The 17952-nt window shown below is 48.1% G+C and overlaps 1 protein-coding gene across 1 annotated transcript in view; it reads left to right on the top strand.

Annotated features, from left to right (window-relative positions):
• Positions 1-7710: 7710 nt before the first annotated feature.
• AHRR (aryl hydrocarbon receptor repressor) overlaps positions 7711-17952 on the top strand; it is an 82208-nt gene continuing 71966 nt past the window's right edge. The window contains exons 1-2 of the mRNA XM_090278928.1: positions 7711-7771; positions 16912-16984. Coding sequence (XP_090135054.1) covers positions 16923-16984 — 62 coding nt within the window. The 5' untranslated portion in view covers positions 7711-7771; positions 16912-16922. The remainder of the gene's footprint in view (positions 7772-16911; positions 16985-17952) is intronic.

Here is a 17952-nt window from a genome sequence, read left to right as displayed (position 1 = left end):
TCTGCTGTTTGGGATGAGCAGAAGCAACACTGCTGGACGCCTGGCCTGGTGAGGTCACAGGGAGGTTAAGCCAGGCAAGCTGCTGAGGCCACCACTGTACCCTGTCCGTCTCCTGTTTCCCTTCCTTTGTTCCCCATAACTCCTCAGCCCCAATTCTTGTCCTCCATCCCCCATCTTTCCTCCCCTATAACTCCTCAGTCTCCTATTCCTAGTCCCCTGTCCCCCATTCCCTGGTCACTGCTCCCAGTCACGTGCTATCACAGCTTCCTCTTGTCATTTGAACTTTCAGAGAAATGAAAAATCTGCTTAAGACCCCTGGAGTTCTTGCCCAGTTGTTCATGAAGAGGAAAATAATCCCAGAACAGTCAGGACATCTGACCTTCGCCTATATGCAGGTCACCACTAAAATCACCTTTGCCAGCTGGGAGAGTCACCTGTCCCAGTCTAGATGAGTTTGGCCAAGGAGGAGAGCAAATGGGGGTCAGGACAGAGAGGGTGTTACCACCAGGGGTCAGGATGGGAGAGATGGGGGCTGTTACCCTTCATGTGGCGAAGGGGAGGGTTGCAGGCAGAGCAGAGGTCAGATCTGTTCTTCCTGTTGTGTGGGTGAGTCAGTCCCCATGGAGTCCCCACTGGGCCCTCCTCTTGTCCCTCTGACCAGTGTTCCCATGCAGAAGTGCTTGCTGCACTGAAAGGCAGGGACCTGAGAAGCTGGACAGTGGGTACCCAGCTTCCTTGTACCCAGACCCTCACCCCACCCGACAGATGGGCCTGGAGCCAGCCTGGAGTTCGCTGCTTCTCTAGCAGTAAAGTGCAGTGTGGACTTATGCATGCACATGTAAATGTGACTGCATGTGTGCATGAGTGTACAAGTGCATGTGTGTATATGAGTGTATATGTGTACTTTGTGTGTATGTGTATGTATGTGACCCCATAAACTAGAGGCTCCAGGAAGCCAGCCAATATCTGCCTCTGCTCTGAGTGGGAACATACGTACCTGGCGGGTGGTATTCTTAGCCTGTGTGTGTGTGGTAAAATATACAGAACATGGAATTTATCATTTTAACTATTTTTAAGCATTCATTGAGCATATTCACATAGTGCAGCTGTCAGCACCAGAAGTTCACCATCTTCCCAAAATGAAACTGTCCTCACGAAATACTAACTTCCCATCCCTGTCCCCCAGCCCTGGCACTTACCATTTACTTTCTGTCTCTTGGAATTCAATGACTCTAGGGACCTCGTATAAGTGATATCACAGTATTTGTCCTTTTGTGATTGGCTTCTTTCACTCAGAATAGTATCTTCAAGGTTAATCCATGTTGCAGCATTTATCAGAATTTCCTTCCTTTTTAAGACTGAATAATAGTCCATTGTATACATGTAGCACATTTTGCTCATCTATTCATTTATTAGTAGACATTTGGTTTGTTTCCACCTTTTGGCCATTGTGAATAGCTGCTATGAACATGGGTGTAGAAATTTATCTTCAAGTCCCTGCTTTCACTTCTTTTGGTTCTATACCCAGAAGTGGTGGATTAAATGGTAATTCTATGTTTAATTTTTTGAGGAGCCTCCATACTGTTTTCCATAGTGGCTGCACCATCTTACATTTTTACCAACAGTGCATGGGCTTCCAACTTCTCCACATCACTTAAAAACAAAAACAGAAAAACATTTCAATGGATGTGAAGTAGTATCTCATTGTGTTTTGATTTGCATTCCCTAATGATTCGTGATATTGTTGAGCATCTTTCCATGTGCTTATTGGCCATTTGCATATATTTGGAGAAATGTCTATTGAAGTCCTTTGTCCAGTTTTTTTTTTTAAAGATTTTATTTGTTTTTAGAGAGAGGAGAAGGGAAGAAGAAAGGGAGAGAAACATCAATGTGTGGTTGTCTCTTGCGCACCCCAGACTGGGGACCTGGCCCGCAACCAAGGTATGCACCCTGACTGGGAATCAAACCATCAACCCTTTGGTTCACGGTGCTCAATTCACTGAGCCACACCAGTCAAGGTCCTTTGTCCAGTTTTTAACTGGTGGTTTCTCTTTTTGCTTTTGAGTTGTGGGAGCTCTATATATTCTGGATGTCAATCCGTTATTTGCAATTACTTTCTGATATGATAGGCTGTGTTTTCATTCTGTCATTAGTGTCCTTTGTGCACAAAAGTTTTAGATTTTGATGTAATTTTTCTCTTTTTTTGTTTTGGGTGTCATTATGTAGGATATCAATGCCAAATCAATGTCATGAAGCTTTCCCCCTGTGTTTTCTGCTAAGAGTTTTATCTTTTATGTTTAGATCGTTGGTTCATTTTGAGTTAATATTTGCATTTGGTACAAGGTGAGCATCCAACTTCATCCTTTTGCATGTGGAGACCCTTTGTCCCATCACCATTTCTTGGAAAAATTGTTCTTTACCCGTTGAACGATCTTGGCATCCTTGTCAAGTGTCATTGACCATATACGTGAGGGTTTATTTCTGGGGGTTTTCTATTCTGTTCTATTGGTTTATAGTTACCTTTTTTTTTTTTTTAACAGATAGGAAAATGGAGACCCAGAGAGAACCCATAATTTGGCTGAGGTTACGTTATCAGCAGTGGTTTGGCTGGGGTCAGACCCTGCCCTGTTCACACAGGGAGGTGGGGAGTGCAGAGGGCACATCTGGCCTGTCAGCTCTTCCCACCAGATGACACGCAGGCCAGTGGGGTGTTTTAAATAGGTCATGCTAGCTGCCAAAACTTCAGGAAGATTTTAAGATGGCAAAGTTCCTCTTGACATTGCCTTCAACAATGTAAAGAACCAGAGTGGGAAACAAAGTTTCAGCCTCTAATGACATCAGAAGACACCTGTCCCCAGATTCCAGGAAGGACAATTCAGGAGAGAAGAGAGAAGGTACCAGTCCCTGCAGAGCCTGGGAAGGCTCAGAAGGGTGGTGGCAGCAAAAAGGGTGGGGCGAGGAGGGGCTACACACAGGGGAATGAGGGAGTCCTGGGTGCTTCCTATAGGACAAGCCCCCCACCCTAGGCATGAGGCCCAAGAAACCACCATCCTGAGAATGCGCTGCAATACTCACCATCCAACAAGCCCACCCTCAGAGTGCCTGTTCGGGGCCATGCTACCCTCCTGTATGAAGCCCAGCAGAGTTCCTCTGACATTTGTATAGGCAATTGAGGAACTACAAGAAGCAGAATCCCACAGTCTACAGCCAAGCATCTCAGGTAACTGAAGACACTGCATCCGTTAAAAAATGAACCAATCCTATAAGAAAGAAACAGTACAGAATGAGAATTAACTTGTAGAAGTTAAAAACAATATCTGGTAAGAAAAATGAAAGAACAGAGAAAAGGACAGGGAAGAAAGTTTCAAAACAAAAGGAAGGGCATTTTCCAGAAGAGGTGAGGCTGGTTTGGAAGGAAGGGTCCCCTAGTGTCCAGCACTGTGGGTGGACACGGTTGCCTTGAGGACCACAGGGGACAAGGAGACCCTAACCCTCTCATAAGGACTGGCATAGGCCCACATGAGGCTCAGGGGCAGGCGGCTGCACTAGCAGCAGCAAACGTCAGGCATGTTCTTTCCACCTTCAGTTCTGTCCTCTAGCATCCAGCAGTTGTGCAGGTGGGCTAAGTCTTCAAGAAGTTCTTTCCCCACATTCTTTTAGCTCTTGGAGGGTGTGCTCCAGCAAAAGTGAGTCAACTGTGAGGAGGGCCTGGGGCTCAGGAAATGAAACCAACATGGAACAGGCCAAGGGAAGCTGGGAGAGGGGGCAGCGGCCTGGAGGGAGCTGTTCCTGTGTGTGTGGGATTGAGATGGTCTGACTCATGGAACCCTGTGGAAGGTTCATGGGCAGAATTTACAGAGCTTCCAGAGGATGTGGAGGACAGCAGCAGGTTCAGAGAAAACCAAGCCAATGAATCTTTGTTCAGCCGGGGGTGGGGTTATATAAGAAAGGAAATAAAATATAGTCAATTGGCCTTCCCTTCCTCCCCCTCTTGCTCACCTCTCTCCCCATCTCTTTTCCTTCCCCTCCCTCTCCCTTCCTTCCTTTCCCCCTTTCCTCTCCCTCCTCCTATGGGCTATGGAGCTGTAGCAGGGAACAAGATGAATGAACGTTTCTGCACTATTCTCCCAACTTAAACCCAAATGTCAGGTGGTGAAGGGCATATGGGTAGCCTCTTCTACAATAAAAGGGGACCTTTAAGCTGAAGGAGTAGGACAGGCCAGAATGTGCAGGGAAGAGCATGCTAGTCCGAGAAAACAGCACCTGCAAGCCCTGAAGGGTCTTTGCTATGCCCTCTTCTCAAGTGTGGACTCCCCACCCCGCAGTTCTTGGAAGGAAGGTGCTATCCTGCACCCCCAGGAGTGGCTTCACTGCTAGACACCCTGTGTTGGGTGGGACCCAGATGGTCAGCTTCAGGTGGGGAATCCATCTTGGTTCCTTGCTAGCAGGGGGGTCTACAAAGGATGGTCACCTGGTGGGGGCCCGAGACATGCCTTTGAGATCAGCTGGCAGGGATGGAGCTCTTGAGGCTTCAGGGCCACCAGAGGCTGGGCTGTTGGCACCAGGGTGGGAGAACTGGGAGGTGGAGGTGAGTGGCAGGGTCAGACCAGCCCACTCCCTGAGGGTATTTCATCTCACTTTCTGTGCCTGTTTGCCAGTCGGCCATAGCCAGTGTCGTTGGTGTTCAGGAACAACCCCCGAATTGCATTTAATTGACTCAAATGTCCCTGGGCCAGTGGAGTTCCTGGTCTCCCAAGATGGGCACTTACTGGACGGTCCTACCCCTTCCTGCACCTCTGTCTTGGGGCCTCCTGAGGATGGAGAGTCTGGGGAGGCACCCGGAGCCCCAGCTGCTGCAGGGCCATCTTTTGAGTGGTCACAGTTCACATAGCTAGCTTTCACATCCCTGATTTCTCACATGGGATGGAGACGTTTAAGAGATGCAGTCGTTTAAGAGAGAGAGTGGCACCTCGGGGTTTCCTCTTTCCCCAGCATTTATTCCCGTCACTCTGGGAGGACAATGGACCCAGGAAAGAGGAACTCCTCCCCAACTGGTAGCAGCTGGAGGACTCAGGCCACAGAGCCTGTTTGCAGTGGAGGGTCCTGACTGGAGGGAGAGAATGGACATCTACTAGGAGGTTCGGAGGAAACCGCTGAGATTGGGAACGTGTCCCGCTGCATGTGCACCCTTGTGATGGAAGTAGAGGCAGGGTAGTCACCATGAGGACGGTATAGGGGACGTCTGGATGTATGCTGTAAACTGTTGTGTGCATACAGCACCCTTGTGAACAGGAAGCTGCCAGAGGGAAGATGTGCCCACTGATCTCCTGGAAATGCTGCCTCAGATGCAGAAGGGCGGCAACCACTTTGCTCTGGTGGGGTGACCAGAGGCTCCCAGGAAGGGTGCTCCCCTGGGAACCCTGAGACTGCAAGGAAGACAGCCTTCCTGGGGAGGGTCATCTGTTTCTGCTCGGTCCCACTGACTGCCTGAGACTCTCTGCTTTGGGGAACAGCATGGTTGGTGTTGAGTGGCCTGTGCGCATCCAGTGCAGTGTGAGAGAAGGATGGGGGAGGTGGACACTGGTTTTCCTCGGCTCCTTGGGCTGCACAGCTTCACCTGTCTGGCTGCAGCCAGTTCCCTGGTGGTATGGGGCAGGTGGGTGTGACTGATGTCTGGGGCTTCCCTGAGATGTGGGGGTGCAATCTTCCCATGCAGGGGAAGTGTCGGCTCTTACTACAAAGCTCCAGTTCCTCAGGGTGGGTGATCACTCAGGTGTCTCTGCCCAGATTCCTAGATCCAAGAGTACCCCCATAGGCTTGGACTTTCCATGGCCGATCCACATTACCATTGCCACTCCAAGAGTTGTCCCCCCCCAACATCATACATATGCTTGCTTATTTTTTTTAACAAAAGAAAAACCTACCAAAAGACACAAAAGCGCCACATGCTTCTTGCAAAAATATTTAGGAATTATAGAAATTGAAAAAGGATAAAAGGTATTAAAGTTCACCTGTAACCTCAGAGTTATCCAATCAACATTTCTTTGTATAATGCACTTTACAAAAGTTGGATCAGGCTACAACTATTGATTTTAACTACTTAAAACATGCAGCAATATAGCTGCACAGTGTTCCATGTCAAAAATAATATACGTAAAACCATTTACTCAGCCAATGTTTTCTCTACAGCAGGCGCCACACTTCCCTGGAGAGAGGCGTACAGGATAGCCCTGGTGGGTTTGCCTGTTAGACACAAGATGTCAAGGAACACGTGCTGTAATCTCAGGGGTGCATACACTATGAAAAACATCAGGGAGAAGAGATGGATGGGGGGACTTCCATTTGGGGTTCTCTTTGAGGACACAGAAAAGGAGGCTGGCCCTGTAAGCAGCTGGAGAAGAGTTTTCCTGAGGGGACAGCAAGAGCAAAGGTCCTGAGGCACATTGCTCATTCAGAGGGCATCAGTGAAGCCAGGGGGAAGGAGTTCGGGCTTCTGGGGAGACAGCGTTTTGCTCAGAGCCGGGAAGTGGGCTGGAGTGACATCTTGGCTACAACTGCAGGGCAGGAGCGGCACGAAAGCCCCTACAGGGCCAGCTGCGGGGATGTGAGGTCGGTCTATGGAGCTTGGATGAGGACGGCGGTGGGTACTGAGGTGCCACCCCCGGGAACCACTGAGGAACTAGACGTGGGAGAAAACAGAGGCCGGGCGACTCCGTGGCGGGGTCAGTGAGGACTGTGGCGCCAGAGTGGTCTGGGGTCTTTGGGGCTCCTCAGACGTTGCGCAGAGACCTCAAGATGTGAGGCCAGGCTCTGGGAGTGTTCTGGGAGCTCCAGGACAGGACACAAGGTCCGAGCGGGGATGGGGAGGTTGTGCAAGTCAGGAGGTATTCACAAGGACGGAAGAGGGGAAGGGGCCTGAGGACTGCAGGATGGAAGAGAGGAGGAGGAGGGAGCATGGCAACGGGGTTGGCTGGTATCCCTCGCTGGAGGCCCAAGGAAGAGAGGCGAGGGGCAGGATATTGCGCTCGGCTAGCCGGGTTCCCGGTGCCCACAGCGTGCGTGTTGACAGAGCAGGGCGTCTACACCGTGCGCACCTTCCTGGTTGGACCCTAAATGTCAAGGATTGGCACGTAGCACGAACGATGCTGCGGTTCCTGGGAATTCAGGGTCAAAAGTATTATATGCATTACTGTTTTACAGTTTGTGAAACCTTTTGATTTGCACAACATCCCCTCGGAGCAGGCGGGACAGGACACGTTATCTTTCTGTTACTTATTCGATCAGAACCGCTGGGGCCCCGGCGCTAGAGACCCTGGCCTTGCAGCTCTGCACTTCGCGCAGGTGTACGCTCTAGTGTCCCGGGCACAGGTGGAAGGGCCGCGAGACAGAGCGCGAGGAATAGAGAACGTGAGAGGAGCTTGGGGGCCTCGAGAGTCTCAGGGCACCATCCACCCCGGAGCGGACAGGTCCCTGGGGAGGCCATGGTGACAGAAGGGTACAGGGCGCAACCCCGCCAAAGCGCCTTCGGACCGGGTGGATCGGAGGACAAGAGGGGATGCGTGCGCGCGCGGGCGCGCGCGCGCGCGCCCCCTGCCGCCTCCGGGTCCCTCGACTACGGGGCGGGGCGGACTCGCGTGCCGGGGTGGGGCTGTCCGCTGCAGCCGCCGTCTGGTCCCCGAGATGCGAGATCCCGCAGCTGCGCTGCCACAGCTCCTGGCCCTGGCGTGTTTTCCCCACGGGCGCTCCTGAGCCTCCGAGCCGAGCGGCCCCGGTAAGTGCCCTGGGCGGGCTTCTCAGCCCCGCTGCGCGATGGAGACACTCGTGGGGAGCCCTTCTCCTACGACGAGTCCTCCTACCCCATCCTCCCTTAGATTACCCTCCTTCCACCCTATTCCCATGTCTCCAGGCCCTGGGGTTCAACGGGCAGCTTCTCACGTAAAAATAAAAACGGAACTTTTGAGGGAAAGCCGGTCCACTTCCACTGCTCATGGTCCACTTCCACTGCTCATGGTCCCTCAATTCCCCCTACCTTATAGCCTCAGCACCCCACCCCGACCCCCCATGCAGTGAATTGAAGCTCATGTTTGTGACCCACCCGCGCTGGGGGAGTTGGTCTAATTGCCCTCATTCTTAGCCCAGTTTCAGAAAAGTTTTGGGCAGATGCTGGCGGGAGGCTTTGAACCCACGCCCTGAGCCTTCACCAGGGCAGCTGGGGGTGGAAAAGTCCAGGCTGGGGGCTCCCAGAGGCGCTGTGGCACAGCTTGGTCCCTGGCACAGCTCAGCGCCTGCTTCCAGGTTTGGTTCTCACACTTGGGAAGGGCGGAAGGGCCCATGTTCCAGGAATTCGCCGGGCTGCAGTCAGTGGCACCAAGAAAGTTTTTTCCCCCTAAAGTCTTGTTTTGAGTGGCTGAAAATTCCCAGATTGTGGATACTTCTTGAGTGGCACAGACCCTTAGGGACCCGCCCACCCTGGCATTTCCTCAGTGACCCCCATTGGGAGGGGCAGGTACTGATCAGGCTCAGAGGTCAGAGACCTTCAGCAGTTCAGCTCTTGGGTCCCTCCTTTTGTTTCCCGGTTGGTTCCAAAGACAGGCTGGAGATACTGTATTTGCTCCTGGAAGCGTCAGGCAGGCCTCCAGTTGTTAGTGTCATTGTTGGGGGCATGGGGACGGGGAGATGGCTTCTGAGGGACCAGCCACAGGCTCTGGTTATGTGTGCCCTGGGTGTCTGTTCCCAGGCTCTGGGCACTCGACAGCTGTGAACTGGACTTCTCCATGAAGACCACTCTCCAGGGGGCTTCTGGCAGAGGCAGGCCTTCAAACCTATCTGGCCTATGCCCGGTGTCCATGTCACTAGGGCCTCAGGCCTGGGTGGGAGCCTGTCAGTCATGGTGGAAGAGGAGATCCAGTGGTGATGTGCAGGCATCCCCACTGGTGTGCAGGTACAGCCCTGATGTGGGGGGGTTCTGCTATCTCCTGTGGTCCTTCTGAGGTGGCCGGAAGTCCCCTGTTTTATGGAGGAGTTTTAGGCAATAACTGGCGGAGTTTGGACCCAGACTGTGTGTGGTTTCTGTCCAGGCTTGGTCCCAGACTGGTGTGTGCCCTATGGAAAGAGGGATGGGGGTTGCTGCTGGGTGGGGAGAATTTTTGTTTGTGTTTTGCTTACATGTATTTTTTTAAATGGACAGTTATTCCTTTTACCTCTTATAAGAGGAAAGTTTGTGTAAAAATTCTGATTTCTCTGAGACATAGTCAGCTCAGAGCTTGATGGGGGTTGGAGGTCCACAGGATGCCTGGTTGGGTTCAGGGCACCTGTTCTTGGCCTGTGTGGCACCCAGCCCCCAGTGTGCCCCTGCCCCAGCACTGCTCATGGCTGCAGGAGGACTCTGGACCTGGGCAGACGTGGGTCACACGGCGCCTAGTGGGGAGGGTCTCTGGCCCCCTGAGATAGAGAAAGAAGCTGGCCCTCTCCGGGGATCTGCGTCCCTCCTTGAAGGGGCGTTTCTTTGTGGAGGTTGGTTCAATCTGAGGAGGCTTCATCTTTTTGAGGAGAATGCACAAATATTTAGCAAAACAGAGAAGCTACTGCATAGTATCTGCCTCCTATATTTATGATTCCTGGGTTAGGAACTCAGGACAGATCAGACTCCACGCTGTGTTCCCCAGCTGGGGTTGTGGCTAGGGAAGGTGGGGTGGGCATCAACGGAGGCTTCCACACCCCCAGTGGAGAGAGGTACCTGGAGATATTCATCCAGATATTTTTGCCATAATCTGAGTTTTGGGGCCTACTGAGCACTGAGCTGGAGACACTGAGGAAGAATGTGGCTTTGTGCAGGTGTGGGTGGGGTGCAAGGCTGGAGAGGGGGTCACATGAGGAGGAGCCAGGATCCTGTCTTAGCTCCTGCTGTGGGAAGGAGGGTTTTGGATGGAGAGTGACGGGGCAGTGCCCAAGGGTCCCCTGGTCCCCTGCTCATCTTCCCTGTTGTCCCACCACCCAACATCATCCCTGCTCCGAGGCTCAGGCTGATTTGGGGAATGGTGGTGCTGGGGACAACGTTTCCTGGTGCTGGGATCTCTGGGGCTGGTATAGGTCAACTGTCCCCTTCACTTTTGACTTAGAGGGGTGGCTGAGAGGGTTACTCAGTGCCTGGCCTATCTTGGGGTTCAAGCAAACCTCCCTGGCCTGTTCTCCCCCAGGCTGGGGATGGGCCTGGGTGCAGCTCAGTATTCTCCTGATTGAATTGAAAGGCCTTGTAGTTCAAATGGGAGGGTCTTGCATACTGGCATCCAGCCACCATGGGCCCGACCTGGCTTCTCAAAGAAGGGCAGGCAGGGTGGCCCTGGCATTGGGTGAGGCTGGGAAGGCTGGGCCTTCTGAAGCATCCATCTACCTGTTCCTGCTCCAGCCTGTGGCCACCTGGACCCTATCCCCACTCACTCACCCCAACCCATGGCTGAAGGCTCCCTGTTCCCTTGACAGCACCTTCTCCGTCAACTTTATCATGCTGTTGACTTCTAAGCCCCTGCTGCCCCGCCACCCTCTGCCCCATCAGTACAGAGATCCCTGCAGGTGTTGCCTTCTCTGCTGTACCCTTTCTATCTTACCCTTCTGGAAACTTTATTTATATTTGCATGTAAATTTGTATTGTACCTTTTTAAAAATCCTCACCCAAGGATATGTTTATTGATTTTTAGAGAGAAAGGAAGGGGAGGGGAGAAAGAGACATCGATGTGAGAGAGAAACATCAATAGGTTGCCTCCTGTACATACCCCAACTAGGGGTCAAACATGAAAACCTAGGTATGTGCCCTGACCAAGAATCAAACTCATGACCTTTTGGTGCATGGGCTGACACTTCAATAACCTGAGCCACTCGGCCACAGCATACATTTTATTGAGGTAAAAGTCACATAACATAAGATTAACCATTTAGAAGTATATACATTTCAGTGGCATTTATTTAGTGTATTGCCAGAGTAGTGCAACTACCACCTCTGTCTAATTCCAAAATATTTTCTTCACCCCGAAGGGAAACTCTGTGCTCATTTAGTGATCACTTCTCGTTCCTCCCTCCAGCCCCTGGCAACCATCAGTCTACTTTCTGTCTCTATGGATTTGCCTATTCTGGACATTTCATATCAATGAAGTCAATGCGTGCCCTTCTGTGGCCGCCTTCTTTCATGTAGCATCACAGTATCAGGGTTCATCCATGTTGTAGCATCAGAACATTCCTTTTATGGCTGAGTAATAGCCCAGTCTGTGGAAAGAGCACATCTTGTTTATCCATCCATGAGATGATGGACATTTGGGTTGCTTCCCCTTTCCGGCTCCTGTGGGATGCGGCTCTGAGCATTTGTATGCCAGGTTTTCTTTCAACATGTTTTCAGTTCTCTTGGGCATTCACCAAGGAGTAGGGTTGCTGGGTCATACGGTAACTCTGTGTTTAGCTTTTTGAGGAAATGTCACACTGTTCGGCACAGCAGCTACACAATATTACATTCCCACTAAGAGTGCACAAGGGTCCTGATTTCTCTACAGTCTCACCAAGACTTGTTATTTTCCATTTATTTGATTACAGCCATCCCAGTGGGTATGACGTGGCATCTTATGGTGGATTTGATTTACATTCCCCAGTGACTAATGGTATTTAGCATCTTTTCATGTGTTTGTGGGCTATTTCTACATTTTCTTTGGAAAAATATCTATTCAAGTTATTTGCCCATTTTTTAATTGGGTTGTTTGTCTTTTTGTTGTTGAGCTGTAGAAGTTCTTTGTATAGTATGAATACTAGACTCTTATCAGTTGTATGATTGGTAAATATTTTCTCCCATTCTTTGGGTTGTCTTTTTACTATTTTTTGATAGTGTTCTTTAAGGCATAAGTTTTAATTTTGATGAAGTCTATCTTTTCTATTTTTTTTTTCTTACTTGTGCTTTTGGTAACATGTCTAAAAATCCGTTGCCAAATTTAAGGCCATGAAGATATATCTTTACATTTTCATCCAGAGTTTTATAGTTTAACTTTTACACTTTGGTCTTTTAACTAATTTTGGTTAACTTTTTTTATATGGTGTGAGGTAGGGATCCAACTTCATTCTCTGGCCTGTGGATATCCAGTTGCCCCAGCACTATCTGTTAAAGAGACTGTCCTTTCCCCATTAAATGACTTTAGCATCCTTGTTGCAAATCAACTGACCACAGTATGCCTATTCTTATGGGACATTTTCTCTCTTTTTAATGCTTTAAAAATTATTATGGGTATTTTCAAATGTTTTACAAAAAAGGACACAATTTTATAAGGAGCCCAATTTAGTCATCAGCCAGCACAGATGGTCAACTATCCACAGTGGCTGGTCCAGTTCCATTTAGACCCCACTCTCCTTCCCAGTTATAGAAGTGAGTCCCTGACATATCATTTCTTTTGTATGTGTTTTAGTATGTATCTCTAAAATATGTGCACTTTAAAAAAATCAGCTTTTTATATTTTTAACTTAATGTTTTATGATGTGAGAGACTTAAATATAAAGAAGTATTAGCTACAACAGTGGAGTAACTGCAGAGATGAAAAGAGGACCCTAAAGGGTTCTCCAGGGCTGAGCAAGTGGAGGAGCACACTTGGATGTGGAGGGTCCTCTCCAAACCTGGGTTCAGGCCTCATTGGAAAAGGTATCGTTAAGCACCCAGGTTGGTGAAGTTTACTGAGTCCCAGCCTCTGGCAGTGGTGAGCAGAAACAAACAAAAATTGGAAGCCCTAGAACCTGAAGCCTCTCATTCTTACATGTCCCTCCTGTACCTTTACTGGCAGTGACACATCGTGCTGACTTCAAAGCAGAAATGCTTGAAGGGTCCAGCCCATGAGTGCAGAGCAGGCAAGGAGGGTGAATGTAGAGCCTGGAGGCAATACTGTTCTATCACTTCACAAGTAGTGTGGGAACCTTTCCCCAGCGTGCTTCCCCTCTTGGTATTCGTACTGTCCGTGCCATGCCCTTAACATCTACATATGTTGTAAACCCCACGATACATTGTTGTCATTGTGTTTAAACAGTTGATTATCTTTTAAAGATATTTAATAGCAAGAACAAATCCATGCTTTGTGTTCCATGTTACCATCTGGTATCAGTTTCCTTTGGCCTGAGGACACCCTTTCACATTTCTTCCAGTGTGGGTCAGCAGGAAGTGAATTCTTTCAGCTTTTGTATGTCTGAAAAAGTCCTTATTTCACCTTCATTTTTGAAAGGTATTTTCACAGGGTGTGGAATTCTAGGTCTCAGTGTTTTTTCTCTCCATGCTTTCAGGCCAATGTCCCAATGTCTTCCCACGCACATGTTTCTGACAAGGCATCTGCCGTCATTCTCACCTTTGTTTCTCTGCCCAATGACTGTTTCTCTGGTGGCCATCAAGCTTATTCTATTTATTGCTGGTTATGAGCATTTGTTTATGATGTGCCCAGATGTCATTTTTTTTCACATTTTTTGTGCTTAGGGGTCATTGGCCTTCTGGAATTTGTAGGTTTACAGTTTTCATTACGTTTGGAAATTTTTCTGCTATTATTTCTTATTTTTTTCCCCCATCACCTCCTTTACCAACCTATTCTTTAGGACCCCAGTTACACCTCCTGAAATACCTAAGTATTTCATTTTTATTTTGGTGCTATTGTAAATGATACTGGTTTCTAAAAATCTGTATTCAGATTGTTCATTGCCAGTCTATAGAAATAACAGTGTACTTTTGTGTTTACTTTACCCTGTGACCTTGCTGAACTCAATTATTGGTTATAAGATTTGTCTTAGTAAAATTGTTGGAATGTGCAACCATGTGTCTGTGAACACAGAGTATGTTTCTCCTTTTTCCAGTGTCATGACATTTCTTTTTGTCACCTCCTTGTCCTGACTGGTGCACAAATGAGATATTTGATGGAAATGGCATGGAGGGTGTCCTGGCCTTGTTTTATCAACCTTTCACTGTTGGGTGTGATACTGGCTGCAGGCTTTTTTAGATACCCTTTCTCAGGTTAATTAAATTAATTACTTACTCTTAGTTTGATGAGAATTATTCATTATTATGAACGATTTGGATTTTTGTCAAAAGCTTTTTTGCATATTTTGAGATGATCATATGTATTTTTCTTTAGTTTATTGATACAGTGAATTACATTGATGAATTTTTGGTTGTTGAAGCCACCTTGAATTCTTTGGATAAATCTCACTTGTGATGTATTGTCCTCTTTATATATTGCTGGATTCCATTTTCTAATATCTAATTGAGGATTAGATATTTTCATGAAGTATATGGCCTGTAGTTATTTCTTCTTGAAATGTCTGCTTTTTGGTATCAGAATAATGCTGAACTTATAAATCAGTTGGCATTTTTTAATTTTATTTTCAATTTTTTGCTAGAGGTTGCAGAGAATTGGTATTAATTTATTCTTTAAATTGATAGAACTTACCAGTGAAATAATTGTTGTTGTTGTTGTTGGAATAGGAGATTTATTTCTCATGGTTCTGAAGGCTGGGAGTCCAAGATCAGGGTGCCAGCTGATTTGGTTTCCAATGAGACCCTCTCCTTGGCTTGAAGATGGTCTCTTCACATGGTAAGGAGAGAACTCTTTTTCTTCTTACCAGGGCAACAGTTCTATTGGGTCAGAGCTCCACCTTCATGACCCTATTTAACCTTAATTACTCCTGAAATGCACTGTCTCCAGTACAGTCAAATGGAGGATTAGGGCTTCAACACATGAATTTTTGGAAGACACAACTAAGTCTATAGCGGCAGTCTCTTATTTCCCTTCTGGTGTATGTGTGGTCTGTAGTGATGCCCCTTCTTTCATTCCTGGTATTGGTAATTTTTGTCTCTCTGTTTCTGGATCAGTCTGGCTCGAGGTTTATCAATTTTGATGATCTTTTCAAAGAACTGACTTTTGGCATTAGTGATTTTTTAAAAAAGATTTTCTTTATTTTTAGAGAGAGAGGAAGAGAAGGATAAGGAGTGGAAGAGAAACATCAATGTGTGGTTGCCTCTTATATGCCCCCAACTGGGGACCTGGCCCACAACCAAGGCATGTGCCCTGACTGGGAATCAAACCTGCAACCCTTTGGTTCGCAGGCCAGCACTCAATTCACTGAGCCACACCAGCCAGGGCATTAGTGATTTTTTAATTTTTCTGTTTAAGTGTCATTGATTATTTTTTCCTCTTCATTATTTCCATCTTTTTGCTTGATTTGTATTTCTTTTCTTCTAATTAGTTAAAATAGAAACCCAGATTACTTATTTAAGACATTTTTTCTAATATAAATGTTTAATGCTATCAGTTTCCATCAAAGTACTGCTCAGCTTATATCCCACAAAGTATGATATGGTGTATTCATTTTTTATTCAATCCAAAAGGTTTTTAAATTCCTTTGAGACTTTCTCTTTGACCCATGCTTATTTAGAAATGGGTTACTTTCCAAATATTTGGACATTTTTGATATATATTTGTAGTTTTTAATTCCATAGTTGACAGCAAACATACTTATAATTTCTATTCTTTTAAATTTGTTTTAATTTCCAGGATATAGTCTATCTTGGTGAATGTATACTCTGCTGTTTTGGGGTGGAGTGTTCTGTAAGTTCCAGTTAGTTCATGTCTGTTGTTGTTTGGATGCTCTATAACCTTTTGATTTTGCTTACTTGTTCTATTGATTACTGAGAGAGCAATGTTGAAGTCTCCGATGAATTATCTTTTTCTGTTTTATCAGCTTTTGCTTCATGTATTTTGAAGCATACATATCATTAGGTACATACACATTTAGGATTGCTATGTCTTCTTGGAAAACTGAACCATCTATAAGTATTACTTGTCACTAGTAATCCCTTTTTTGAAACCTATTTTGTCTGTAGCCTCTTTTGATTAGTGTTTGCATGGTGTGTCTTTTTCCATCCATTTACTTTACCTGCTTACATCTTTATATTCAAACTGTGTTTCTTGTATTTAAAGCAGGTCCATGACACATTTCCAATATTCTCACGGCACTTACTGCACAGGTTGGAAGTTGTGTGTTATAGTCTGCCTCCTCTTCTAGGTTGCACACATTTGAGGCCAGGTGAGGGCTCCTGGCCTCCTCTCCACACCTGTTGGCCCTGAACCTGGCATTGAGTGGTCACAGACATTCTCACTGCACAGAAACCTGAAGTGACTGGTGAGCTGACCAGCCTCAGGACACAGTTCGTGGACTGCCCCTCAGGGGCCGCTGCTCAGATTCTGGTGGGTTTGGTCAGCTGGGCTTGGTGCAGCTGTGAATTAGTGGCCGAAATGGAAGCCCCGCACTGTGGACCCAAGTGAGAGATTTTACTCAGAAAAGAGGAAGCCTATTGGCCCAGAAGTTCAGGGCCATAAGGGGGGATGGGAAGAGGAAGAAGACCCACCACAAAGGCCACTGAGAGAGGACACACAGTCCCAGGACTGCACGGAGCCCTGACACTGTGACTTGGCTGTGTGTTCTGCTCGGGGAGCCATGTGGAATGGCTTCTGGGATGTGATGGTAGGCTCAGTATGTTTGTCTGCTCTAAGCTTTTCGAGCCGGGCCCAAGGTCACTGGGCTGTTCTCTAGAGGGGTGCAATGTCGGAGGTCCTGGGGCCAGGCTGGGGGACCGTGATGCTGCCCGTGGAAGGGGAGATGCTGGCCAGTGGTGTACTGAGTGAGATGAGGCGTGAAGAGCGCTGGCTTGTGCTGGAAGTGCTGGGGGTCGTCTTGCTGGGGGTCATCTTGCTTGAATGGAGGAGTGAGACCCGAGGAGTGTGGGCAGGACAGCATGATGCCTTGATCCAGGCACAGGGACCTCAGCTGACATTGCTGCCTTTGGTGATTTAGGGAGTCATTCAGGCACTGGGGGCACTTTAATATGACCAACTTGATGCTCCTTTTATTTTTTAGGGCCAAAGACGATGATCCCGCCAGGGGAGTGCATGTACGCAGGGAGGAAAAGAAGGAAGCCCATCCAGAAACAGTAAAGTATCACCTATTTTTTGCTGATTTTTACCGATGAAGGGGGAAGGTGTTTGTGTTTTTATTGGCAAAAGGGAATTTCAGGGACAAAGTGAGAGTGGGAGGGGTTTCAGTCATGCCTCCCTGAGGGATGGAGGGGCTTGTGGAGGCTGGCTGGCTCCTGCAGCAGGAGACCACCACTGCCCTCCTTCAGTGGTGACATGGGAGAACCTGCTTCGGCTGCTCTCCTGCTTTGATGGAAGGTGAGCTGGGGGCTCAGTGATGCTTATTTGGCCAGAAGCCCACACAGAGGGCTGTGACATCACCCCTATCTGTGGTGAGCACCTGACCCCTCTCTGACACCTCATGCTCAGTGAGGACGCACCCAGCACTCCTTTGAGAGCTTCACCACAGATGAAAGGCGACCAGGGGGTCTCATCCTTCCCATCTGGGGGCTCTGGAACCCCATGGCTCCAGCCCCCCGCCACCTCCAGGACACATTACCACTGTTCATGGTCCCTCTACCTGCCCATAGCCAGCCCAGTGAAGCTCTGAGCCAGTGAGGTGTGAGGTCTTCAGCAGCTACAGGAATAATGGAATTTGGGGGATGCCCTGCTGAGTGGTCAGCAGGGAGTGGCATACCATAGGCCCACAGACTGCCTCTGGCCTCTCCAGCAGGGGTCCTGCTGGTGTCCACTGTCCGCTGGGGCTCTATGTGTGTGTAATACAGCTGTGTGTGTGTATGTGTGTGAGGTACAGCTGTATGTGTATATAATACAGCTATGTGGCTATGTGTGTTTAATATTGCTGTGCTGAGTGTATGTGAAATACAGCTCTGTGTGTGTGCAAGGCAGCTGTGTATATAATACAGTTGTGTGCATATGTGTATTACAGCTCTGTGTGCATGTGTGTAACACAGCTCTGAGTGACTGTGTGTGTGCATTAGGCTGTGTGTGGGGGTGCACACCTGCAGCATTGTTTATGTGACCC

Source organism: Furipterus horrens, unplaced genomic scaffold, assembly GCF_987537825.1.
Source record: "Furipterus horrens unplaced genomic scaffold, mFurHor1.1.pri manual_scaffold_5, whole genome shotgun sequence".
NCBI classification, from domain to species: domain Eukaryota; kingdom Metazoa; phylum Chordata; class Mammalia; order Chiroptera; family Furipteridae; genus Furipterus; species Furipterus horrens.
The sequence above is the reverse complement of the archived record's forward strand: the minus strand, read 5'-3'. Positions and strand labels throughout refer to the sequence as shown.